The 27,817-nt window shown below is 39.3% G+C and overlaps 1 protein-coding gene across 1 annotated transcript; it reads right to left on the reverse strand.

The window, feature by feature from the left end:
- Positions 1-24,338: 24,338 nt before the first annotated feature.
- On the reverse strand, positions 24,339-27,442 carry LRRC30 (leucine rich repeat containing 30). Its single transcript, XM_051773888.1, has one exon. It carries the CDS (start codon positions 27,130-27,132, stop codon positions 26,236-26,238), a length of 897 nt encoding a protein of 298 aa, XP_051629848.1. The 5' UTR covers positions 27,133-27,442; the 3' UTR covers positions 24,339-26,235.
- Between the last annotated feature and the right edge of the window lie 375 nt (positions 27,443-27,817).

Genomic DNA, 27,817 nt, shown 5'->3' on the forward strand with positions numbered 1-27,817 from the left:
TCATCCCTAGTATGTAGTTATAAGTTATCTATATTTGGGCTGGAATCACATCCTGGTTTGTTTTTTATGAGAGTATTAAGCATGTTTTTCATACTGGATAAGTAATGAAACCAACAATATTAAGAACACAGCAATACATCCTAGGTACCTATTGCTGCAGTAGATGAGAACCTTGTCAGAGATTTTACTAATTCAGCTGTCATTTTCTTGTATCAGCTTACCTTCTAAACTTGTCTGGAAAAGAAAGCGAGTAAACTGCTGTTCAACATGCATACAAGAAAATTTGTTCTGCTGTTTATGTGCATGTAAGATTGAAGGATTTCTTTTGGGTTTATTATTAGCATAATCAGGAACATTGCACTCCATCATTTTATAGTAGTAATCCTTGTTGTCGTTACAGGGGCAAAATAGATAGCAGGATAAATCCTTTTTTCACTTACTTTGGGACAAAGCCAAAATAATCATGTTCATAACACATTTACTCTGGAGTTTACATTGGGGTAAATGAAATCAGAAAACATTGCAAACATATGTATCATGGACAGTAATGGGTACCAAGTGTAGAAAATGCAACATTACTACTTGAACACAGTTTTACCTTTCACAGCATTATCGGATTGCTTTTTTGCTCATGTCAGCTGCCCAGAAGGCTAACATACCTTAGAAAAAAAGCAAAGTGAATTTTTTATAACCAATTTTTTTTAAATCCTTGGATTTCCAGATTTCATGCTCCATCCAATGTGATTTCTTATGAGATCCAAAATCCACCACCTTTTAAATCGACAATATTATAGCTGAAGCAAAAGTTAATAGAGCTCCTAGGACTGGATTAGCATTTTTTCTGGCAAAGAGGTAAATTTATATTAACAGATTTTGCCAAGGACTCTGCTATGTGTGCTTAGGGAGCAGGCAGTCTGAGAAGCAGTCAGAACCTCCAGATAAGTGGTTCATCATTGGTTGGGTGATTCTAAATGAACGAGCTTGTTTAAATAGCAAATGATTTTAAATATGAAAGGAGGCTTCTTCCAAGAATTGTTACATTGAGCATCACAAAATTGCTGGTGGGTTTTTTTGTTTATTTTTTTTCCCCAGAGAACTAACCTCCATCTGCTTCTGAAAGAACTTAGCATTCATGAAGTAAGAAATTATATTTCAGAGCATAGCTTTTTATCACTCACCAGTTAATGGGGCTAAGAAAAGATTTGAGAAGATTCTTCCAACTGCAGTGGAGGCTCGGAGGAAACAAAAGCAACCACCTGGAGATGTTGTGAAGGCATAGTTATTTAATTACAGCTTAACCTCTTGCAATCAGAAGGCAACAAAAGGACACACGACATTTAGGTCACTACAGAAAATGCTGGCATTTGTAGGGTCATATTTCAACTGAGTTTTGAAGACTGAAATGCTATTAGGCAAGTAACACACTGAAAGGAACATAAAAAGAGAAAGCACTGAAAAATGCAAGAGACCAAGAGCAAAGGACAACATCTTTTAGAGAATACACAATTGCCAATTCCCTCCTCTGGAAGCAGTGATTGTTTGACATATCATTGACCAAGATATTTCAAGGACTTGGGATTCCTCTGTGTGTGTGTCTGAAAGCAATGGAGAATTTAATTTTTTATTAACCACACAACTCCTGTTTCTTCCTCTTGCTGATTGTTGTTGCAATGTTGATGGTTGGCTACTGTATATTCATGGCATATGGGGAGCAATGCACCGGCTTCTCCGTTACCTGATAGTCTGTGAGCAAACTGCTGCTTAGCACAACTCTTCTTTGTCATGGTAGGGGTTTTTAACAAAAGCATTCTCTCATTTCCCTTTGGTTCCTTGACTCAGTGAAGGCAGCTGAAGGAAGGCCACCCAGTGGATAAATATTCAATGCATCTTTCTTATCCAGCCCTTCATTTGATGCTCCTATGTGTTGCTCAGTCTGAACCTTGAATACTCCAGAGAATTATTATTTTCTGAATAGATTAACTCATTTTAAAAATTGCTTTAATTAGGGCAAAGAAATCTCCCTTGTCATTAGCTGAGCTCAGTAACAAAGATATTTGTTCCCTCCCACCCCCAAAATCAAGCTTCAGGCATAAAAACCCATGAAAATATCAAAGAGTTAAAAGCAAATGAAAACTTGGATCTGATAATAGACAATTTTTAGTGTAACTGTCACTGCTGGTAATATCTGAATCCTTTTGTAAACACTCCCACACCTCTCCAGAATGCACATAAATGAATACCACATATAGCAAATAATCACAAATGTTTTAACCATGACAGTTTTATTAGTGCTAATGATACTACTTTATACACTCACAAAACATATGGCAAGTTAATACTTTTAAATTGGCCAAATCTCTCTAGTTTGACAGTGCTATACTTGCCCTGAATTTCCAGAACTTATTGCAGTTTTGTCTCCCACCTTCAGGGCAATCACTTAGAAGTGCCTTGAGGGGCTCGGTATTTAGCAACAGATCAGCATGGCTGAGGGCAGCTCCTCCGAGGTAACACACCTCGCAGAAGTCAAAGTATAACACATATATAGCACTGCCAACAGCACAGGAACAGCTGTGGTACTATTCAACTGAAATAGGGAGAAAGGATGCATTTAAGGAGACACAATACATTTCTCTGGTTGACTTGGCATAACCTGATGCGATTTTCCTTTCAATTTGCTGCAGTCCCATGTGTAAGTCAAATGGAGCAGTAACACATGTATCTACAGCAGTTCTAACAGCAAACTTGCTTGGACAGTGCTGGTTTGTTGGGAAAGGGGTGTTTTGTCATTTGGGGTGTTTCTTTTAGTGTGCAACCTTTGCTATGACTTCAGGGGAGCAACATAATTTATTTAATTTTTAATTTGATGTATTTTAACTTAATGATGTTTTGCCCTTATGGTTTGACTGATGTGTGTTTACTAGAACAGCAGTAATGTTTTTCCATTCTTAGTAAACTGAACGCAAATAGAAAAGAAGGTAGGATTTTGGAGGTTATAAAAACTTGTTGCATGCCATCTTTTTACTGCTAGCATTCATGATGCCCTTGAACCCACTGACTACACCACTCACACTCGGTTTGAAGGTACACTGGAAAGTCTCATCTTTCAGTCTAAAATAGCATCAGCCTTTTCCGTTGCAAAAGCAATCTGAAAGACTAAAACCACTACAAAAATCAGTTCACTAGGTTACGAGAGTGTCACTCAGCTTTCAAATACGTCATTGTGAAATTCCCTTAAGTGAGGCAAGAGGAGGAGGGGTAACTTAGTTCTCTCAATGTTGCAAAAGCCACGTTTCTGCACTAGGAAAGAGTAGGAATCCACGTCTACTGGGAAGAGGCAGCTGTTGAGGAACTCTGAGGCTCCAAGACAGTTATAGTCAGCAGCCAGTACTCAGGACTTGTTGTTGGAGATCTTTGCCTAGAAATCTTGTTGACTTTACCAGTTTAGCAAAGATCTTGAACCTGCTCCTGGAAACAAATAAACAAACAAACCCTTAAGCCATGTATTGCACAGAGTGATAAAAAGTGGGAAATGAAGCCTTGCACACTGCCCTAGTACACTCAATGTGATCAGTGCACAAAGAACGCAGCCTGCACTGAGCAATTCTCTTCTTCTTTTGGGTATCTACAGAAACATCTGAGAGCAGCATCCTCCTCCTCCTCAGTCATCTAAGTGTTCAGCAAACGAGTTTGCATTGTTGCTAATGGTGTATGATTTCTAATACCTTTTAACTCTCACACAGTGAGAATGGGGACAACCCCTAGAGACAACAGTAAGATTTTCTGAAATGTGGGTGATAAAGATGCTGAAGTCTGCAGATGTAAATGGTTTTCAATGAGGAAATCTGAAAACAAGAACAATATCAGCTGAGCTTACTTTTGGAGTCCTTCAATTGTACTTTGTGAGGGAGAAGAAAGCAGTAAGCTTATTTTATGCAAAATCAGAAGAAAGCTTTAGGCTTTTGATTTTTAATAAGTAAACTTTATTATTATTCTTATATAGTTAATAGCTGAAAATGGTAGCTTCTAAGAAACTTTTTCCCTCCTAACCAACAAAACACTGAAAAAAATCAACTAAACTCAAAATCCCTCTGTATCCATACCTGAAAGGTTTGAATGGACTAGAAAGACTAAGTGAAAAGTAGTTTTCCATTGAACAGAGCGAATGAATAATTTTTACAATTCAGCATATTTAAAGGCTGTTAGAAGAAGGAGAAAATATAGGGGGAGGGAGACAAGGAGAAAGAAGTCTGAGCACACGTGCTCTTGCGTGTATGGATGCATGCATGTATGTGTGCTTGCAGAATGAATTAGAAATACACAAAAAAATGCAGTATACAACTAACCCTACTGCTGCAATCTCAATAGATAAGGCAGGTGGAAAGGAGTTGTCAGATTTTAGCTACCTCTACTGAATGCCTTTTCCTCCACAAATGCTTCATGTTCCATTCTAGTCAGGAGGGAACTTTTATGCTTATTTTCTTGGAAGGCACCAAAATGTGCATAAGCATATGCTGCTGACACATCAATGCACTGAAGGATGGGGTTGATACACTCATACAAGGCTACACAAGCAGGAGAAATAGGTTGAGAGGAACATCCTGAAGTTCAAAGGAAGATGCAAAGTCCTTCCCCAAGATTCCTGTGCTGTAGCAGAGGCTTGGGACTGGCAAAAAGGCATTTCTGCAGAAAATGTCTTGAGACCTTGGTGACAGCAAATTGCACAGGAGGCAGCAATGTACCCTTGCATCAGTGCAGGTGGACCTCTTGTTGGGCTACTTCAGCACAGGCATAGCCAGCAAGCTGGGAGACATAATTATTCCCCTCTACGTGGTACTGGAGGGGCTGCAAAGGAAATACTGTACTCATTCCAGAACCATCTACTTCAAGAGAGAGGTGGACAAGTGGGACCAAGTTCAGAGAAGGGCCATCAAGATACTTGACAGCTTGAGGACACGATACATGAGGAAGGGGAGTTGGGGTTGCTTTGTTGCAGAAGAGGAAGTGGAGAGATAACTACTTTCCACTGCCTAAGGAGGAGTTACAGAGAAGGCAAACCAAACCCTTCTCAGAGGCACAAAGGAAAATAGAATAACAAGTTGCATCCAGGGAAATTTGGACTGGATATTAAAAAAATTTTTCTTTGCAGAAAAGATATTTAAGTCTTGGAGCCAAGTAAGTTCGTGGAAATTCCACCACTGAGGATTTTAAAGCTTGACAGGTAAAGGCCCTGAGCAACCGTAATCTGACTTGGAAATCACTTCTGCTTTGTAGCAAGAAGTTGGACAGGTTGACCTCCAAAAGTCCCTTCTGATAGAACCTTTCTATGATAGTACACTTCTTTGAAATTATTTATTTACATGGGGAATTTATCTGACCAGGAAGAAAGAAAAGCAAAAGTTTACAAAATCCTATAAAACTGAGCAGGACTAATTAGAATTAGAAAACTGTTTCTATATCACTGCCCTAAACTCCTTAATCGTATCCCTATATCTAATTTAGCTAATGCAAGCACCCCAAAGACTAGTAGATAATGATCCAGATCCAGAAAGGAAGTTTAATGCAACTGTATGGTGTGGGTCAGGCCAGGCACCAGGAGACAGGGAACATCTGTGTTTTCTGCCCTTTCAGTCTCTGGAGATTGATTAAATGCTGTGTCTGAGTGCAGGTTTGCATCCTGACAGTTTGACTTGGGGCATGAAAAATTTGAGCCCTAATTCCACCTTAGTCTTTGAAATACAGGGAGGAGTTGCCTTTAGGCTCTCAGTGGAATAAGCATGTGAATCTGGGATCTGAGAAGAGAGCTGCCTATGCCAAGAGACAAAGCAGAGTTTTCTGGTCTATGGTTCTTGAGACAGGAGAAGTGGATAAAGAACACTCATATTCCTCTCTTCTCACAGGGTTTACAGCCTGACAGCAGCTGGAAGTGGGTATGGACAGACTTTGTTTCTGAAAGAGCTAGGCAAGGCAGAGGATACTGATTTGTCTCTTTATATGTTAGCAGCAGTTAGTGACCTCTTTGTGGAAGCAAAAGTTTGCTCAAAAGCAATACACTCCCTCCCACCCCCTAACTTGAAGAGTGTCTTATATCTCAGGACATTTGCTAATTGGTGAGAGTGGAGAACTGAAAGGGAGGCATTCCCAACTCTGTTCTGAGAGCTCTTCAACTGATGAGAATACAATAATTTATTTTTATTTTAAAGGGAGAGAGTTGGGTCACATCTCAGAGCCTTATGTTTTGCAATTATACATACATACTTCTAATAAAGGCTGGTTCTGTGGCTCTTGTCAGTTTTTGACTGGGTAATTACTTACTCAAGGACACATATGCAAGCCAAAGAGCATTAAAGATGTGTTTCACTTTTAAGAAGGATGTTCACAGAAACCAGCATCCCCAAGCTCAAGTATGCAGGAAGCATTTTGCAGATTCATCAACTTCATCCTTGCGTGATCCCATGGCACCTTCACATTCTCATTTATACGAGGGGCAAGAGGAGGAGGTCATTCGTTTCACAAGTACAGCCAAATTTTTTCTTCATGGTTGCTTCTTCAGGTGTATTCCCCAGTGCAGACCACAAGGCAAACTGCAGCACTGATTGAACAAGGAAGTAGTGACTGTGCTACAGAAAAGGGGTGGGAGTAATAGCTCCTGATATTCCCTAGTAAATACGTGCTAGAGTTTCTCTGCTGGGGAAACTGCTGCCTGTGCTGATGATATAAATGAGTAGTTTAGTGTTGTGTGGCTGTCTTCTATTTTGGCAGTGGCAACATAAACCAGAGCTAGTTCCTTCTCATGAAATGGTAGTTTTATATATGTAAGTTTCTACATACCTAGCTCCAGTGTTGACTAAATTATAGTCTCATTCTACTTTATCTACAACATATTTACTTATGTAGGAAACTAAACAGAGAAATATTGTCTCTGTTACCACACATTTCATCTACTAATGCCCTATGACCTCAATAATAAATTATCTCAGATTTGTGATATCAAATACCTGCTTGGTCTGACTACACAAATAATATTGATTTGCCCCTTGTGCAACATTACCAAATATTTCACATGCTTGTTAGAAATTTGTGAGTATTTATTGCTTCAAGAAAACTCAAAATCTAAACTGCTAACAGTGAACTTACCTGCAATTAGTTTGGTTTTTTTTCCAAAAGAAAATGGTCTAAAGTGCTTGCTTAAGAGATAGGAGTGAAATCCATGCAGTCTTAAATTTGCATTTTCATGAAAGTAGGTCCTTATTTCCAGACTTTTAGCAAATCTGCTTATGTTCTTCAAAACATGATGTACCACATCTTTTTCTTCACAGAGGTGAAGCCCTAAGTCTATCAAAAGAGGCAGAATGTAAGTTAAGCAAGAATATATTTGTAAAACCTGCTTCACCAATGGGTTTCAAGCTGTAACTTGCCCTAGTTACTCTGTCAGCTTCAATCAACCCGAAAGTTCATTATTTCTTTTAAATGTACAAAATCTGCATTCATATGATAAAGCAGAAGATAATCCTTGTGAAGTAAGATAAATCCATAGACAGTGCTCACTTTAGTTCTAATTCTAGTTAGAATCTGCATGTTTATTATGGAAAATGTAACTTCTATGATTTAATCTTTCATATTGACAACACTGACTATATTATTTCTGTATTATAAGTTTGCTTTTCACATATATAGCAATATAAAAAAGATTATTAACTTAAATCCTGTATTACAAACACTGATCCATACAGTGAAGCAACTACTTTACAGCAGTTTAATATATAGGGCATAGAGTTCTTCCCACCACAGTCAATAGCAATTTAGCCATTATCTTACATGAAAGCAAGGTTAGGTCTAAAACAGGTAAAATGCGTTTTTTATAGCTACAGTTAATGACAATGTCAAAGTAAAAATAATGAGTCAAATAATTCATTGTGTACAACTGTCAGTGCTATCTAAAAAAACCCACTCAAACCAAAAATCCTTATTGGTAATGGCATTTATATCATCAATCAGATTGCAACATCAATTTGCAACGTCTGGAGAAGGAAATAATTGCTTCAGCTTGGTTCTAAGCATCTTGGATATAAGTTCTGATAGTAATTAGCAGGGCCTTACCTTCGTCAGATCTCCAAGACATCAAAACTCTGCAAGCTGCTGGGACTTGTTCCTACCAGCTCCCCATGTGTGAGGAGCTTGATGCAGTCGATGGTCTCTGAAAGCACCAGTTGTCATTAGCCAGTGCTGCCTGTCTACACAACCTAGAGTACTCACTAGTTCTCCTTAACAGACATTATGCTAATTCCTTTCCACCGTATATATATGTATGTGTTTGGTATATGGGGGTCCTGGTCGATGGCAAGTTGAATATGAGTCAGCAGTGCCCTGGAAGCCAGGAGGGCCAACCGTGTCCTGGGGGGCATCAGGCAAAGCATCACCAGCCAGTTGAGGGAGGGGATTGTCCTGCTCTGCTCTGCACTGGTGCAGCCTCACCTTGAATAGTGTGCGCAATTTTGGGCACCACAATATAAGAAAGATACAAAGCTATAAGAAAGTGTTGGTGACTGGATCTGAGGGAATGGCCTGAAGTTGTGCCAGGGGAGGTTTAGGTTGGATATTAGAAAAAGGCTCTTCACCCAGAGGGTCACTGGGCACTGGAACAGGCTCCCCAGGAAAGCGGTCACAGCACCAAGCCTGACAGAGTTCAAGAAGAGTTTGGATGAGTGATACTCTCAGGCACACGGTGTGACTCTTGGGGATGGGCCTGTGCAGGGCTAAGAGTTGGACTCTATGATCCTTGTTGGTCCCTTCCAGCATATTCTGCAATTCTGTGAAAGGAGGGTTATGAAGATGGTGACGGGTCTTGAGGGGAAGCCATATGAGGAGCAGCTGACATTGGAGGAGACTGAGGGGAGACCTGATCACAGTCTACAACTTCCTCATGAGGTGAAGTGGAGAGGAAAGTGCTGGTCTCTCTGGTGACCAGTGACAGAACCCAAGAGAACATCTCAAAGCTGTGTCAGGGGAGGTTTAGATTGGCTATTAGAAAAAGGTTTTTCACCCAGAGAGTGGCTGGCCACTGGAACAGGCTCCTCAGGGAAGTGGTCATGGCACCAAGCCTACCAGAGTTCAAGAAGCATTTGGACAATACTCTCAGCCACATGGTGTGATTCTTAGGACTGTCCTGTGCAGGCCCAGGAGTTAGAATTCAATGATTCCTGTGGGTCCCTTCCAGCTGGGGATATTCTACGATTCTATGACATACTTAAGGCTGGAAACTCTTGCCTTGAAAATTAGAAACTGAGGTTCAGTTTTCTCCTCTGTTGTGACCCTTATAAAGGAATGACTGACCTAGTTCATAAACTAATCAGAGGTGGAAGGTACCCATATACTTGCTGTTGAAGCAATTCCACCACACATAAAAAGAAATGAGGGCATGAAAAGTGAGCACAAAAGATCCCACCCATAGAGGCAGAAGACCTACATGGTCATCTATAAGTGAGGTAAGTAAGTTTCTTGCTAATAGCTCTCACAGGTGTGCAAAACTCTTGTTCAGCATGAAATGTCTTCACCAAGAAGTGCTAAGGCTTTCCAGCTTTGCTTCTCCTTAGCTACTTCAGGCAATCAGCTTAAATTGAACATGTAGCAGGATTTTCTGTGATATGAAAAACAAGAACTTGATTTTCACAGGATACAGCAGAGAAATGAACTTGTGTTTCTCATAGCCAGAACTCTGACTTCCACATGGTGTTAGACTTTCTGATCACATCAGATCTTTCAACAATTTGAAAGCAGATTTGTGGCTCCATCTCTATGTGAAGTAAATCTGTGCAACTTCTGTCTTAAATTATTTGTAAAATCTGATAGCTTCCTAGAATGGCAGCTGCATGTCTAAAACAAAGGCTGGGAACTACTAGGAAACATACATAAGTCTTGGCAGAATTGGGAGTTAAATGCTGGCTTCCAGCTCTGAGCAGATTCCCAGAGGCTGTTAGGCATTTTGTATTTTTGCAGAACATTGCCTGTCTTTGCGATGCAGAAGATGAGGCAGCCAATATGAAGAAAATATGGCAAAATCCAGTATACCTAAGAGGAATGAAAATATCAATATTTTCTGCCCCAAGGAAAAGCTTGAGATTAAATAAGAACCAAACCTATCTCTTCATGTATTTGAAATCAAACATAAGCAAGAGGTTTTTTGATGCTTGAAAATACTTCTTTTATTCCTTTCTTATGGACATTGCTGAAGAAATGAGTGGGTGGTAATGTATTCAAAGCATGTCTTGTAATGTCTAATTAACTATATAAAGAAATAGGATAGCCTTCCTTTTCAAATATATATAGCACATTAATAAGAAATTATTATGTTATTGATAGAGCTGACTATTGGGTAGAAGAAAAATAATGTTCTTTTAGCTAATCAAGATCCGGATTTTCCAAAATGTTACAGAAGACCATTATAACTCAGCTGTCTAAAGAAACCTTCAATAAATTGATTTAATAAAAGCAATATCAATATAATAAAATATTGTCAAAAAATATGTCTCATAGTTTGCTAAATTGTGCCTGGGATTTGATTTTATAACTGTCCATGATTTGTCTTGGGCTTTTTTAATCTCACAAATGGAGACCATTCTCTTACTATAAAGTTCTAACCAATTGACATTCATTCTTAATTATTTTTGTTACTTATTCATTGCAGAATTTGTTCAAGTAAGAAGTTATACTTTAATTTCCGTGATGGATGTGCTCATTGCATGAGTATTAGATTAGTGGAGAGTATACAATTTGTATTAACATGCATATGTCATTAAAGAATACATTGTTTTCCAGCTGTCTTCAAACAAAAGAAAGCCTATGAGATACTAATTTGCTTTTTCAACATCTACTCATGTGGATAGTTCCAGTTAATATTCATGTGAGTAAGGATTACATAATTCAATCTACAGATTTTGCATCTATTTTACTTTGTTTTGCCTGATTTTTCTTCCATGTTCATTCTCCTAGAAAACACACATACAGTGTTTTCTTGAGATTGCTTTTATAGTAAGATTATTTTTTAAGCTAAATGCAGCTAGAAACAAACCTAAAGAGCAAAACGTTTTACCTAAAGAGGATAAACATTTCTATGCTGTGAGGGACAATCCTGGACTTCCAGGGAAACTGAAGGGAAGAACTAACCATAGGTCTCCATTTTCTAAATCCCTTACTGTCAATTAACTCCTGTAACAAACAAAAGGACCAAACATTTACAGGGAGTCAAAAAGGGCAGCACAGACTTTTAGAATTTCATGCCAAATTAGTAGTTCCTATACTTTCCATTGTTCCAGCAGCCAGGAAGCTCCTGCGCTCACAATCATGGGCGTTCCCCATTCAGCCAGTCCATTGCTCCCATGTGCATCCTCAAGGTTTTATCATGGCTTAACGCTCATTGAGATTTAGAGTTCTGGAAGATGTGTGGGCTTCAGACAGACACAAAAATCTGTCTTAAATTGTTGGGGCTCAATTATGCTTCTAGATCAAGTCTACAAGGCAAAAGTGATGAGGGAGGTAGTACTTTCAGTAATCCTCATGCCCACCAGATCTAGGCTGCGATATGCTGAATTACACTGCATCACCCTGCATGAAACTCAGGGCACAAAGGGACCCTCAAAAGGATGATGGACAGCATAATTTTTCTGAAACTGGCAGCACTGCATGATTATGGTTTTCATCAAGAACAGAAAGTGGGAAGAACTTGTGACTTTCACAGCATAGATATAACTTTGGTTACCAAAAGAGGATTCATGCCTAATTTCAAAACTATAACTGTGGCCCTCCCTGGCACTCAGAAGTCAATCCTGCTGACACCTTTACTGAGTACCTTCTTTGTGGCCTGACATGCTGGGAAGCTGAGGCGCAAAGAAAAGCAATACCTCAACCACCTGAGGGAATGCTAACATTCAAGATCTCAAGTCAGGCTTGCTTTGAATTGTATCTTCCATGAAGGTCACTTTTATTTCTTTACTGTTCCCCTACTTCCACAGGAAAAGGTAAAAATAGGCATGAGAAATCTCAGTCTGGTAACAGGTTTCCTACTACTTAGACAAATAAGAGCTGTATGCCAGTACCCACACGTCCCATGTTTCCTCTCCTGTTCCAAAATGAAACAGTGCTCTATGTCCAGCTCAAAGAAAGAAGGTATATGGGTCACTACCCTCAGACAGTAGTTCTACCTGTTGTATCCAGGGACACAACAGATCTTGCCTGCAGCTTTGGTTCAGGACACAGAATCTGAGCTGTGGAGTGTGATTCAGACACCCCTCTGTGCCCAGGGTTTCCTATAAGCTGCACTAGGTACCTTCCATTCTCCTTGTGGGACGCTCATCTCCCTGATCTGAAACATCAAACCATTGTTTCTACAAGAATGGTGTGAACTAGTGGGTTTCAGTTTCCATACAGGTGGCCAGGCACCTCAGGAATACACATTTTGGTACCAAGACTATGGTTTTTTATAGGACAGAGTCCTGTTTGGGTAAACATTAGCCAGGGCAGGCATAAAGTAGTTGAAATTCCTTTTTTTTTTAATGACTTTATCTTCAATAAGATTCCATTGCCTTGATGCTGGTTGATTTTCATTGAAGCTTTCAGCAGCTTTCAGGATAGGACTGTATTAAAAAGCCAGCTCATGCATATGCAGCTAGTGGTAAATAAACAAGTATGTATCTAATTAAAACACATCTAGGAAAGTCTAAACTAATTTAGCATCTAAATGACAGGTTATAAAGAGGTAAGGAAAACCCAGAAATATTAGTGTTTTAAAAATTGTTTGGCATAAGAATTGTAAAAGGAATGGAGATAAACATCAAGCCATCTAGGATGAAAAACCAAATGAAAAAAAAAATCACTGAGACAAAGTTATGGAAAGAGATAAAAGTCAATGTGCACTTCAAGTGAAAAGACATGGCAGAAATGTGGTCAGAGTCCCCAACAGGCTATTACCGTCTGAGAGAAAAAACTACCGAAATGCTACAAACTAATTAAATTGGTCATGCAAGGCAACCAGTGGGAAGATATTATTATGCAAATGCAAGGTTCTCTCTCATAAAGCAAAGCCTAAGAGTTGGTGGGGTGTCAAGCAATGAGCAGGATGGATACGGGACTGCCCAAGAGGTGATGCTCCCACCTAGGGATCCTAATGCTGCAGCATCGCACTCGGGTGTGGATGGACCTGATCACAGAAAATGGGGTAATATCCCACAGAAAGAGAGAGTAGGAAGGAAAAACATACCTGGGACTTCCTACAAAAGGAAAAAGAGACTGAGTCAGGACTGCTAAAGCAACAGTGCCATCTGCTGCATACTCCCTTACGGAAGCCAGATGATTTTAGCTCTCCTGCTCTGCTGCAGTGGTGGCAGCAAATCTGAAAGCTCGCATGTAGAACCGAGCTGAGGGGGACAAGATGAAACCCATCCTTCCCTCTGTCCCAGCCTTTGTACCCAACTGTTTATACAGGCTTCCTGAAAAAAAAACATTTCTGGACTGTCCTTGTCAGAGACATTGCCCATTTAGAAAAAAAAAAAAAAGAAAAAAGATTTTCTCTCTCTCAGTATAGCAGGACCCCATGCTCAGACACTTTTGAAGGATCAGCCCTCTATAAAGCTGTCCATCAGCAAGACATGCATTGTGAATGTGTAAGCAACCAAACAGCTGCTGTCCAATCCCTTTCCTATGATGTATTTCTATCACCTTCTAAAAGGGCTTTCAGTTACTTCTGCAAATGTGGTGTCACTTTCAATCCATATTTTTATACACAGTCCTTTTCCCAGTGTTCATTACACCTCTAAATGCCTTTATATATTAAATTATCTGAAGTAATTATAATAGAAAAGTTAATATTATGAATTTTTATAATGCCTTGCATCACAGCTCTACAAACTTATTGCTAAATATTAAACCTGACAGAACTCATAAAATACAGGTGTAGCCACTCCATGCACAGTTCTGATGGATTTAAGTCTGTAATCCATATATTCATGTTTATATATCTTTTAGCCTTATATATCTTTTATATATCATGTTTATATATCTTTTAGCCTTTACTCAACGTCCTTCCTTTTTTTAAAGAGTTCCCCAAAACCATATCCAGGACAGAGTAGGAATGGAGTTTTGATAAAATGATTCCCTTACGTGTGACCTCCTGGATGTTTAACCTATTCCTTAAGGACATTTTGCAGGATGGATAGTCTAACCTCATTAGCCTAGGAGGTGTTGTACTTAAGAGGTTCCATTAAAAAAATCCCCCCTACTAGGACCATTCTGCTTCAAAAATGTTTGTAGGCAAAAGGCTATTCTTGACATATTCCAACATCTACTAATTTTCCTCATTAGACCATTTCTCAGGCACCTATTCTTTTTGTACATGTGCTGCAGAATCCCTGCAATTCATTTGCTGTGGGTTTTCAGCTTCAGTTTTCTGTTAATTTGCAGACTTTCAAGCTGTCCTCTATGTCCTCTGCTGGTGTTCCTAGACTCATTAACGACGTGTGGAGGCGAGGCTTTTGGAATTAGACAGTGTGGGATTCTGGGGCAACAGATGCTCTGTGGTAACTCAGAGATGCTTCATGTTTCAGACCTGATCTTCACAATCAAGGATTTAAATTTGAATTTCAGAAAGGGGTAAAACTTGTGATGAAGCGTTTGCTATAATGAGAGATGACTTCCAAGAACTGAAGTCAGCTCATGCATGGGTTCAAATATGAATCCCAGTCTCTAATGGTAATGAATGAACACATACTCCATTGCTAAAGTACCTGAATCTCTGCCTCAGCACACACAGGCTGCATCAAGGATGCATTTCTTCTGACTGATTCTTCCTTGGCTTCTTAGAACTTTATATGATTACTTTAGATTGGAATAGCTATAAGATCTAGAGGCTTCACATTAATTATTAACCTCAGTATCTGACTCCTATATTTTAAGATCTACAGCTCTGAAAAAGGAGGCACTTCTGGCAGTAGCTACTTTGGGAGGGTTGAAATTTATTAGAAATCAAACTAATCTATATTGTCTCCTGCTCAGGAAATTGAATTCTAGAAGTTTGTGAGAATCAACACAGAGTTGACTGAGACTCCTAATTCACACAGATGAGCAACATTTGCATTGAGATAAGAAAAATCTCTTGATCTGTTTCTTGTTGCAAATCAAATTTATTCATTCTGGAATCCAATATCCCATATTTAAGTTAGTTATCGAGACCTTCAAAAATGGAGAACAGAGACTTCGTTCTTCAAAAAATAGATGCAACGAGGTTATCTGTTATAAATAAGAGACACTCATTTTTTGCATATTTAGCCAACAGATACTTATAATCAAAGGGTGATAACAAGTTCCCATTATTTGGTTATGGACCTCTGCTGGCTGAGGTCCCACAGTGGCAATTTTTGAGAGAGTTCTTTGTACTAATGAGCTTAATCGAAAACAAGACTCAGCTCTGTATTTTCCTCCACAAAGTCAATGGACTAAACTCATCAAAGTCATAGGGTTAAAATTAGCTCAATGTGTCTTTGTTAAAATGTTTATAATGCAAATGGTGGCTATTCACAAAAAGAAGTAACAGAGAGTCTGTAGATGGATTTATTTCTTTGTTACCTCACTGGGCAGCTGGAAGATTTCTCGAGGAAGAAACACGTCTTCTTGTGAGTCGGAAGAAAACCCTACCCTTCTATTGTGTAAACTCTTGGCTGCCTGTTTCCAAGAAGGTGATGGACATCTTTGTGTCAGTGCTTATAAGCTACATTAAGAACATTATTAAAAGTTCACAGATGCAAGTTATTCCAACTAGCACAATAAAATCTAAATAAAGTGATGGATGTTCCCTCTGAAGTCAGGAATTTCAACATTTGCTCTGCCTAACATCTGCTGGGGAGAGTAGAACTGAACTTCAGCAAGGCATGGCTGTGGGAACTAACTCTGGGAAGCGAGGAATGGTTATAACTCCTGCAAGCCGTGGAGAGCCAGGCCCAGTCTCAGGTGCCTTTGTCACAGCACATGTCTGCAGGGATCCAGTTGGCCTAGAAACAGTTTTGTGCTGCTGGCAACCCTCTATGTGGGATGAAGGCATCTGACACTGATGTTTAGTGAGCAAAGCCCTTTGAAGCAATCAGATCTCGGTGCCACAGGCATGCTCTGGGTTAGAAGCAACAGTGGGAGGAACTCAGATGAGGGTTGGGGGGGATGTATTATGCTGTTAGCAATCTCTCCATGCTCTGGCTACACTCGTGGGACCTGCTCCAACTGCTGTGTTCTGTCAGCAATGAGTTAAATTCTTAGCACAGACAAGGCGGAAGAATATTTCTTGATTTCTTGCAAACACCTTTGACCAATATCTCAAAGTGTGACAGCCTGTGAACATATTAATGAGTAGCTACTTCCCAACGGGAACTGTTATATCAGCATTTCTTCTCCCTGTGTTGTTTCCTGCTGCTATCATGAGTGGTAACATAGAGGTGCACAGGCCGCTCAAAGATGACTGCAGCAGCATAGGTATCTAAAACAGCCAGGAGGCCTTGGGATATGGAAGCAGATATCCTCACCTTGGAACGACAGCTCTCTTTCCTCTGAAGATAGGGTTATGAATATAGCATTTACTTTTATACTGCCAAATAAAAATGATAACATAATGGACCGTCACTTCTGCAGTTGTTCTGCAGCTATAAAAGCATATAGACTGAAATGCCAGAGGAATGATTCTTTTGCAGTTAGCCTTAATTCCTCTGCAGATACAGAAGTATAATGGGAAGCCAGAAATGGACCTCTACAATGCCCTATTTAACCTATGGGAATCTTTCACTAGAAAAGGGGGTTGGCACATTGTGTCAGAAATTATATACAGTGCTAATGATATATAAGGAGATAATAAGCCTTTCAGGGATTCCTAAATGCACTGCTTGTTAATTTAGGAGGTACCCTGGGTGCAACTTACGAGGTGGTACTAATTTAGAAGGTATCATGAGTAACTCTGCTTGCTGGAGGGCTGAAATGTAAATCCCATTGTGCAACAGGGAAAATGAAAATGCTCTTTCCATTAAGTCTGTGATCTGTCCTGCACTTGCCACAGGGAGTAGCATAATTTAGAAAGCTGCCTTCTAGGATGTTGAACAATCATGCCTTATCAGTGAGATCTCTAGATTAAAAATGAACATTTTTACATTACTAGAGGGATTATTATATTTTGCTTAATATTTCATGTATTTGACATCAAACTACCATGTAACAAGTATAATCTATTAAAATGTCCTTCTAGTCATATTATTTGCCTGCTTTTATGTGATAGGACTCTAACTGCATTTGTTCAGTGATACCATACAGTGGTTTGATTAATATTTTGCAGTGTCAGGTTGAAAGGGACTTTAAAACTGATTGTCATAGCCAGTTCTGATCTGTCTCTGAGTTTCTACGGGTTCTGAAACAGGAGGTTCTCCTTGGAGGCAGAAGAGTTTTTGTGTCCTTCCCTTAAATGTAAAACTGATGCAGCACCACCTTCCATGGAGCTGGATGCACCTTCAGGCACCCAGCAGTAAGCAAGAACACTATTTTCAGCCCTGACTGATTCCTTCCAGAACTAGGAAGAATTCCAGGACTTCAGGGTCCATCTCTCTTCATTGCTGTATGCCTACAGCTCCCACTGTATTCAGCGGGGGGTGAAGCTGGTTGGAGCTATTCCCTTGGTCCTGCTTTGCTGGGGTGAGTACCTCATGAAAGGAGACCCCCTCCCAGAAAGAAAAAAACACCTTACAGTCATGACAGAGCAGTGCTGAGCTTCACACCACACATGCACATCAGCTAGGTCTGTCCAAACCAAGAAGAAAGTTTGTGCTTCTTTACTGGATCCTGTTGCCTTCCCTTTCTTTATTCTACATTTTTTCCTCCTGCCCTGAAATTAAAGGGAGTGCCTCTCTGTGAACAATGTAATTGCCACTGCTCTGTAGTTGTGGCTACGCGTCATTGCTCCTGTTTCAACCTGCAGCTTCCCTTTTACAGGACCAACACCAAAGAGTAGGAGCATTAGACACAGGTGAAAGGGAGCGAGGCAGCCTGTTTTTACAGCAGAAAAGGAGAACTAGACATAAATCTCACTGTCTACAGCACATGGAAAAATCTAGGGCTAGACAATAGAATGTTATGTTCTGTGTTTCTAAATATGTTTCTAAATCCTTCTGTGCCAATATGACAACAAGGGGACCAAAATCCCTCACATCCAAAATACAGATAAGAGAGGCAGTGAGTTTATGTGGAGCTTCACTGGAAACAGGAGGGAATCTCTGGAGAACACCGGGCACATGGAACTCTTTCCTATGTCTTTAACATTTGCAATAGCCCTTCAGGAGCTGGTTAACATAAATGTCCATCTGGAATCATACTGGAAATGGAGGATTGATGAGCTACAGGGACACAGAAAAATGCTGATAAGTCCAAAGTATATTCTGCTCCTCAGGCTAGATGCTGCTTTCTGAGGCTTGTTCTCCAATTTTTACTTATTCTAGTTGGTTTTTTTCTTCTGCCTTTTTTTTTTTTTTTTTTGCTAGCCTTCTGTGTAGTTGATGAAGAGAGACCTCTACTAATGATTAACTTGTTTTGGATGGCAAATTCAGAAAAGGAGGGTTGAACTGGCATCAGTGAAGCAGTCAACTTTAATTAAAAATGTTAAAAAATTGTTAATAAGCAACAAAGAGACTAAAACAAAAGAAGGAAGGAGAGTGGCTAGCAATAGGAAAGAGAGAGCATAATAAAAAAAGGATGAAGGACAAATCAAAGGAAAAAGCAACAGAATTAATGGGAAAATGCAGATAGCTAGTATAGAAGAAACTTAAGTACATCAGTTGTTCTGGTTTCTTACTAAAGTGACAACATGTCTGCCAGCAGCCTCTAAGTAGTAATCCTTTCCCCTTTGTCCCACCCTATATTTACTAATTATCTGATATTTTAAAATATTCTGTTGCTAGAATGAACTGCATCAAGGCAACTGTGGGGCATTTCTACTGTGCATTTTTTATTGAATATGCTCACAAGCCTAGGTCCTCCAGAATAGCCAGCTGTGGGTTTGGGGCATACATGAGAGGACAGACTGTTGCAGACTGTTGGGACAGTTTGGTGATTATCACCCTGGCAACACTGGCAAGAGAAAAGCAGTGCTTATCTTTATCCAAATCTAGTCTATATTAAATTGATGTAAATGTGAAAATGACTTAGTGAGAAAAGCTATTAGCTTCATGGAGAAGTCTTGAAATGTCGCTGCTTTGCAACATATTAGCCTTACTAAAGAACATTAAATAGCCTCTCTAATCGACACCTGAGACACCAGGGAGATTTCTGAGTCTCTGGTGACTTTCCACATACAGAAAATGAATGTGTCTGCTGATATGATTATTGATCAATAAAAAAAAGACCAAATGTGAATTCTTCCATATTTTAAATCCCCACATAGCCTGATAAAAATGCTAAAGAACTTTGTGATATCTAACACTAAAAACACGCAAAAGAACTGACACACAAGTAATTCAAAAGCAACATAATTTACCATCACACGTTTTAAGTCCTGTTTTGACACTAAATTACCAGCATTTCATTTGCAGCAGAAGATGCTACTTTTCAGTTGGCTCACACATATTCCTCAGATACTACATTGCAAAACTCCAAAATTACACACACGCAAAGGTGCACACACACACGTGTTCATTTTATTTAATGAATTGAATTCAAGGTTAGTATCTTTGTGGCTTCATTTGTATGTAGACAGAACACACAAATGCCATTCTTCACAGTGTTATTTTCCAACTGGAAAGAGAAGGTAAGTATGCTGAAAGATATACAAGACCCTTGTGCACAGAAATGGCTGTGGAAAGGCATTATCTTAACCAAGTCACACTCAATTGAACAAATTTCCCAAAGTGAAGGTTTTATTCTTTTGTATTCTTCAGCGCTTCTATCAGTGCCATTGACAGGGCACTGTATTACTCTATGCCAGAGAGACTTCTCTGCTTACACAGGCAAACAGTTTAGGAACCACTAATAGCGTCTGTTGTTCCCTATATGAATAGTGAAAATATGTATACATGCATGGACCAATACAAAACCCCATATATACATACAGACACTTCCATTACATTTTTAAGAACAAAAAGGACAAAGAACAAGCAAGGAAAGTATAACGAAAATGACCATGTTTTCTAGGACAAAGCAATTTTTTACTGTAATAGTTTTGCTGTTACTCACTTGGTAATTTCTTTTAGCTGATTTTGGAATGTTGTTTCTAAAAAAATACAGGGATTTCTTTTAAATGTGTCCTGCTTACCCCTGTTTTGAAGTGGAACATTTTAATAGTGAGGGAGAAAGGGTTTTCTGACATCCGAAGCATTTGGCACAGAGCATTGAAGGTGTGTTGGTGTTTCTGTGATACATCTTAGTAAATCTGAATGCTACACTGTATTGAGAGATAATACTTCGTGCCCTCTGCACACACGCTGCTGAGGGAAGGAAGGCCAGGCAAAGGAAGGCATTTGTACCCTACAGCTTCGCTGACCTTATTTCAGATGCCTAAATAAGCCTGTAGATATCCTGGAGCTCTCTCAGGCCAGAGGGAAGAGACTGCAGGACAGCATGGTACTTCAGCAAGTACTTCTCCTTTCCCAGTGCCTCTAAGGAGGACTGCATCCATCTCTGTCAACCATGGAAACAGTACCCTGGGACTAACCTCTGTCTGATACCTCCAAGGCAGGTGCATAAAGCTGGTGTTGTGAGCACGACACCTGTTTTGGGCAGGTTACTCACCCTATGACCAGTAGTTGTGGAGCCTGCCAGCCTCCTCTGTTCTGCACTCCTTGCATGAAAGGTGAGAGATAGGACTCTCCATAAATTTTCATGCCCACCCACACCTGGCAACGCTGCCTTTGCAGAAGGAGAAAAGCGATTAGTTACTTCTGTGGATACGTCGATGGAGCAAAGGCTGAGATCAGGAAGATCAGGAAGAAAATGGAGCAATACCTATTTCCCTCAAAGGGTTGTATCAAAAGAGCAACTTTTTTTTTTTTTTTTTTTAATGTCTGGGAAGTGGAAATTAAAAACAGGCTATCCACCAATGAATTTATGGTATCTGAAACTCCCTTGAGCCCTAGGAAAACATAAAGCTCTGCCCTTTGGTCTTCTTTTCAGTCTGCCTGGATAAGCTTACTTTATGAGGCAACATAATTTGCAGTGACCTTTTCTGAAGCTGTTGATACACTTCCTGCTTCACTGGAAACCACCTTTTTAGCCATGCATGATGTGACTCCACATATATTGGAGTACAAATTTTAGGTTTTGTCATTAAACCCTGCAAAGTAATCCCATACTGTAAGTGGCTGTACTGGTGCAGGATGCTGTCGGTACTGCTGGGCTGCAGAAGCCAGCAATAAGGGATGGGTTTTGAAGGTTGGTTGGTTCTTGTTACACCACAGATAAATGCATGGAATCAGTGGGGGAGGGGAATCTTTTATAATTGTTATTCTACCTCTTACTTGTACAGAGGAAGAATCATGCAATTTTATAAAAAGATTTTCAGACTTACTCCACATGTGAGTATTTAAGTGTACCTCTGTACGAATACATCTGAAGCCTTATGCAAATTTAAACATCTACTGAGTTTTTAAATCTTGGTTTTGCCACATATAAAATGAGAAAAGTATATATTCTCATATAAATGAAGGCCCTTCTACAGCCAGAAGTTTGCCTTCAGCTGTAACTATTTCAGGATATCAGCTCCCACATGTGAGAACTGCAGAAGCACATGTGACATAATAATATGCTTATTTTCTTAACATTTTACAAATTATTATATATATCGTTATTTTCATAGAATTATTTTCATGCATATTAATTATACTCTGTAGAACTGTGCAAGGCAGTCTGAAACGCTCCTTGAATCACTCAAGAACTGCTGTCTGAAGACTGTGCAGCAAATTTATCCTTGAAATTTAGTGAAACCATACTGAGCAGATGATTAGTTCATTTTCTTTGCTTGCTTTCTTTATCACTCCTTATTTACTTTTATTTATCTCTCACGTGGTGAAGACCTTTGAGGCTTTTTTTTTTCATTGTTTAAAGAAATAAGCTGAAACATCAATGATTTTTCTACTTGCAGAAATTATGTGCTGTGGCATGTTTTTTCAAGTAATGTGCTGGCCTAGCAAAGTAAATAATTAATCCAAGTCTCTCCAGAATCAATGCAATATTTTTTAGGTCCATCCTCCTTCACTGAAATGATGACTTAAAAATATTAACTGAAAGACATGGTTTCCTGAAGCTATAGTGTAGTAATAGGAAATTTATTCATTTGTATACTAAAAAGTTTAAATTGCAGAATGTATATTCTTACAGTAAAAAACCCCTAGAAACTGTTTTTGGGGTTGACAAAAAGCAGAAGAATTTTGATGAAAATTAAAAAAAAAGTATGGAGAAAATATTGGCAAGTTGGCAAAAAAATTAAACATATTTTTCAACCAAATTAATAATCATAAACTTTTTAAATCTGAATTGCAAGAGGTTTCAGCTGGAATCTGAAAAGCTCTGTTTTGAAATGCCTCTTCAGTTCACATCTTGGAAATTTTCCATATCTTGGAAATTGGTCTTTGTAGGTTCTTGATGCTTTGTTCATGTAATGGGCTGGTGTTCCTGGCCAAGTTACATGCCCTCAGGTGTCCCACCGGGCTGCTGGGACATGGCAATGGATTTGGGGAAGTTACCAGTCACAAGTGGCATGAAGAAATTTGCCAATGTGCCAGAGTTGCCCAGTAGCCCCAGAGAAGTAGGTACAACACATTTCAGCTTTAACTTCCTTTGAGGTATTACAGCAATACTTCAGATGAAAATGTTTTTCTTTCAGTCAAAGGTTGAAACACTAACTTGGGTTAGACCAAAAGCCTGACCTTCCAGTTTTCAAAGGCTTTCTTTTCAAATGTACCACCAGTGTATTTGATGAGAACTGAGCAACAAATCGTATAGCCCTATTGTGTATTACATTTATCCCAACCATTTGACCCCTGACTGTGTTCTTTCTAGTTTGTTCTTGGTTTTGCCCTTTGTTTCATTCACATCGAGACTTTTTCTAAGCACTTTCAGAGCTTCTCTGAGTGAAAGCCATAGAAAAGTCACCCTGCCTAAAAAGTATCCTTTCCATGAGTGGATCCCACTTTTTCCATTCCTCTAAGAGTACCACCACCAAAAAAATAATAGATGCCTCAAAAATTGTGCTGCTCTAAGACTTAGGATGAGTCAACTTCAGTGTGCACTAGAAACAAATGTAATGTTTGGCATACAGTTCTCTGAAAGATTATAAAATTAAACTCATGTAATTTGATATATATAGAAATGGTACTGTTGTCATATATTATGAGATATGACCACAGTTCCTGCAGTGTTTCAGTTCCTTTTTTCCCTGTCATCTGCGCAACTAATAGCAGATGACAACTCTGAGATCCACCAATTCCTTTCTAATGCCCTGCTCAAAACTAGAGCCAGCATTTGACATAATGCATTTTATCCCCCTCTTGTGCCCTTGCTTGCTTTTTCTATGTTGATCCCTCTCAGATGCAAATACCTATATCTTTATTTGCCTTTTTTGCGTATTTCTATACTTTAACAGTGATACACAGTCTTTTCTTTTTACAAGAAGAATTCAGAACACTACCTTCAGTCCTGTGAGATCATTTTCTGTATCTCTGAGAAAGGTGTTTATGAGAGTCTTGATTGAGGAATGAAAGAAAAATTAAACCAGATCAGTAGAAATTATTTTCCTAATGGTAAAATCTGAATTATACATTAAAGTACCATTTATTCAATCAATTTTATTATTCTGTTTAGAATGACAGTCACTTTTATGTGTTTTGTATGCTTACAGAGGTTAATTAGCTTGAGTAAAAGGTTATTATTATTCAATTGAATAATTGAATTTTAAATTGTTGGTATTGCACTTCATATTATAACTGCTTTTCCGGATGCATTTGATTATGTCAAATTTGCCTTTTAATCCCCTGTTTGGAGACCATTTTCTTTCTCACTCTGTACTCTTTCTCACCCTTGTAGTGGTATCCTAATGAACACACAGTCCAGCTTCACATCTTCCATGTAAATTACTGTGCATACCTCTCCTAGTCAGATCACATCAGAGGCTATCTAGCGTCATATAATCCTGGATACTGATATGTGGAAAATCTTTTCAGGTGATTAATGCCATAGGCATCTCATTTTCCTGCAAAGCAATATCGCAGTGTTTATGTGAATGCCAGACTTAGGGATATGAAATGGACATTTAGAAAAGTTAATAATCTGTGCCTAATCCTCTCCAAGAATTATCTGTTGGTATTTCTATAAATAATTGCAGCTTTATTTCTTGTCGCTAGTGAAATCACATATTAATTTATTAAATGCATTGTTCACTAAGAACTTGGAACTTTGCTTTAAATCTCATCACATGGGTGAAATATATACATGTAAAGCTACACATAAAATATCTTTACATTTGAAACATACATTAAATAAAAAGTCATAAAATAACTGTGCTGCGGTATTTGTTTTCTTGCTTTGTTTGCTTAATGCTTGAACAAATGTGCCCTTCAAAAAGGTTTTATGTGTGCTAGAAACATGAGATTTGTTCTTGACTGCACATGTGGATACTGTGATTCCTGAGCCTAACACTGAAATTCTCAATTAAAATGACAGACCATACAAAAAACAGTCCAACACAACAAAGTATCAGGGTAGGCAGACCCCGAATGGAATATTCTGTGAGCATTCTTCATTGCTAGCATTCAATATCCAACCCATAATGTTAGCATTGCCAAAGGTGCTGTGTTTATTTGCATGGACCTGTGAATTACATAATTTTCTGCTGTTATCAGGCTGTTCTTATCTCTGCTGAGGAGCTTTTCCCTCAGCCAGGGCTTGTCCTTTAACTTCACTAGAAGCAGGATCAGCTTTTCACAGCCTTCCATAATTTTAAGCAAATTATATTTTAGAAAGTAATCATTGAATCCTGAGATTTGACATAGGAAGCACTTTAAAAATGGCTTTGAATACTCTTAATTAGCTCAAGAATTACAGTCTCATTCCTCTTCTATGCTGCTATTACAAACATTTATCTCAACTGATTTCAACAGAGCTGCTTCTGTTTTACACTGGTGTCAGGGAACAAAAAAACCCAGGTTGCATAAATTGTTAACAACTCTTTCATACTACCTCTTTATTACCAGATAAAACTTTGATGAAGGACATTCACAGAAGATCAATATGAGAAACCACATAAGACCTGACTTTATGGTACTGGCTTATACGGAAAATCACAGAAATAACTACTTGTTTTTGAAGCTCTTACTTAAGGTGATGACTGGTTTGATGCTGCTTTTACTGAAAGAAATATTTCACCTTTAGGAGATGTACTGCCTCCTGAGTAAAGTTACTCCACAGCTCTGATTAAAGGGAGGTGGAAAAGGGAATGGGGAGCAGTTGTACATCTAGCAATGAGCAACTCTATCCTTCGTTTGAGGGAAGAGCCCACCGTCTTTTCTCTGCTTTGCGAAGTTTGACATCTTCTTCCAAAGAACTGGGAAATATCACCTCATCAACAGCAATCTTTACCTGTAATTTATAGAGGCCAGAGCACAGCTGTGGGGTAAACAACAAATGGTAAGCAACAAATATTATTACCAGTAATATATTGTCTGTGAGCTAATATAGCTCAGGATGTATTCACTGCCAAAAGCAAACATTTTCCTTGAGATTCACTTAGATGACAGTGTTTGTTTATGTAGTGGTCTACCTGTGTATGAAGAAGTGAGCAGGAATAAAAATGCAATTGCAATCACATATAGTAAATCCAATTTATATTAATGTTTCTCCAACCTAATGGCTGTCAAATACACGTTTCTGCCTGTCTGACAGTCTGCCTTAATTTGTTTCTGTCAAGTGAAGAATAAACATTTTATCATGAGTTTGTTTTTCTGGTTTTTTTTTCTAAAAAAAACCCAAACACACTAACACTGAAGCTTACAGAGGTGGCTATTTTTAGAAAGTTTGCTCTTCACACACTTAATCAAGACCATCATACTTTACTTGCTTTCCTCCAACTGTAACTAAAGCCATCCACAGCCTTCAAAATCCAAGTGTTATGAAGTGGAAATGCCTGTGCAGAAAGGTCTCTGATGAGAGAGTCTTGATGACAGGCTTAATCCCAAGATCAGCAGAAGCTCAGTTGTGCTCCTTTTTCTCCCTGAGGTAGCTGAAGAGGGCATCCAGGCCCCCCTCGACAACCTCGGGCAGGGGCCGGGACAAGGGGTTGTGGGTGACGTGGAGGCCTTTATCCACTGGGTTCCAGGCAATGCGGCGCAGCCGGTGCAAAAGGTAGAGGTCATCAGGGAGAGTCTGTATGGCATTGTAATCAACGTTTAGTAACTCTAGAGTGGTGATGTAGCAGAGAGACCGTGGAAGACTGCGTATGTTGTTATTCTCCGCAATAAAGATTTGCAGATTGACCAGATACTGGATACTCTCTCCGATGTTTTCCAGCCTATTGGACCCTAGGTGCAAGAAATGTAAGCTCCTCAGTGCGAAAATGCAGAGGGGAATTTGCACAAAGCGGTTGTTACTGAGGTTCAATTTCCTCAAACTTGTCAGGTCAGTGAAGCTCAAAGGCAGTTGTGAGATGCGGTTGTGCGAGAGGCTCAGAACCTCCAGCTTCCTGCATAAGCTGAGCTCTGCTGGCACTTCTGTCAGGCAATTCATATTGACAAACAAGACCTTCAGGTTCCTCAGCAGCCCGATTTCTTTAGGCAGATTCTTGAGACAATTACCCCCCAAGTTCAGCACTACCAACCTGTCCAGTTTCCCCAGCAGAGGAGGAATCACCACCAACTGGTTGTGTGAAAGGTTCAGCTTCTGCACCTCGTGCAGTCCCCACAAGAAGTCAGGCGTGTTGGTCATCCCTTTCATTATGAGGCTCAAGCTGACATAACGCAATCCCCGTTTCAGCAGCGACTTGGGCTCTCTCCCTGAGAGAAGGGCGTCTTCCCATGCAGGCAACTTTGGACCTTTCCTAAGAAAAACCATGCTCCTTCGCCCCTCGTTCTTTGAGTGCTCAGTTCCCATAATACTCTGGTTCCGTCCTGAGAGAAGTGAGGTTTTTTTCCCTTGCAAGTGCTACGCCAATATGCCAACAGAGGATGAGAGCTTGCAGGAGGTGGGAAAGTCAAAGCAAGGAGAAAAGGAGGAGCCTGTGAAGTGCATCTCAGTCCACCAGGGCAGTTTCCGTAGCTGTTGAGGGAAAGTTTCACTTTTGGGGGCTTATGTTGATCTTGGTGCAGAGTCTGTAATGAAATACTTGCTCCTGACTTGCGAGCAAACCTGTTCAATTCAAACTGAATGCCACAAGACAGCTGTCACTGTCATTTGGCCTGGGCTTTATTAGACAGATATGTGTCTTCACTGCAAAAAGGTCACAAGGATGCTGTATATAACTTCACCATGTCAGCTTTCTTGGCTATCTGGTACATACCATGGCTGCAGGACAATTAACAAGAGTGACTTCAAAAAAACAAACAAGTAAGCTAAAGAAGAAAACAAGCAAAGAAGCCATCATTTAGATTCAGATTTAAAGGACATTTTCATAATATTTTTTATTTTGATGTTCCTGATTTCACTGAAGTAGTTACTAGTCTACTGGAAAATTTTGCATGCTGCAAAAACACTAGTAATGCTGACTTGTTATGTCAGTCCTTCTTTCTGTTTAGTAAAAAAAAAAATCTAAAAAAGGAAAAAAACACTCTCAAAAGGT

The sequence above is a fragment of the Manacus candei genome, unplaced genomic scaffold (genome assembly GCF_025592945.1).
Source record: "Manacus candei isolate 608988 ecotype Guabito, Panama unplaced genomic scaffold, ASM2559294v1 h1tg000008l, whole genome shotgun sequence".
NCBI lineage: Eukaryota > Metazoa > Chordata > Aves > Passeriformes > Pipridae > Manacus > Manacus candei.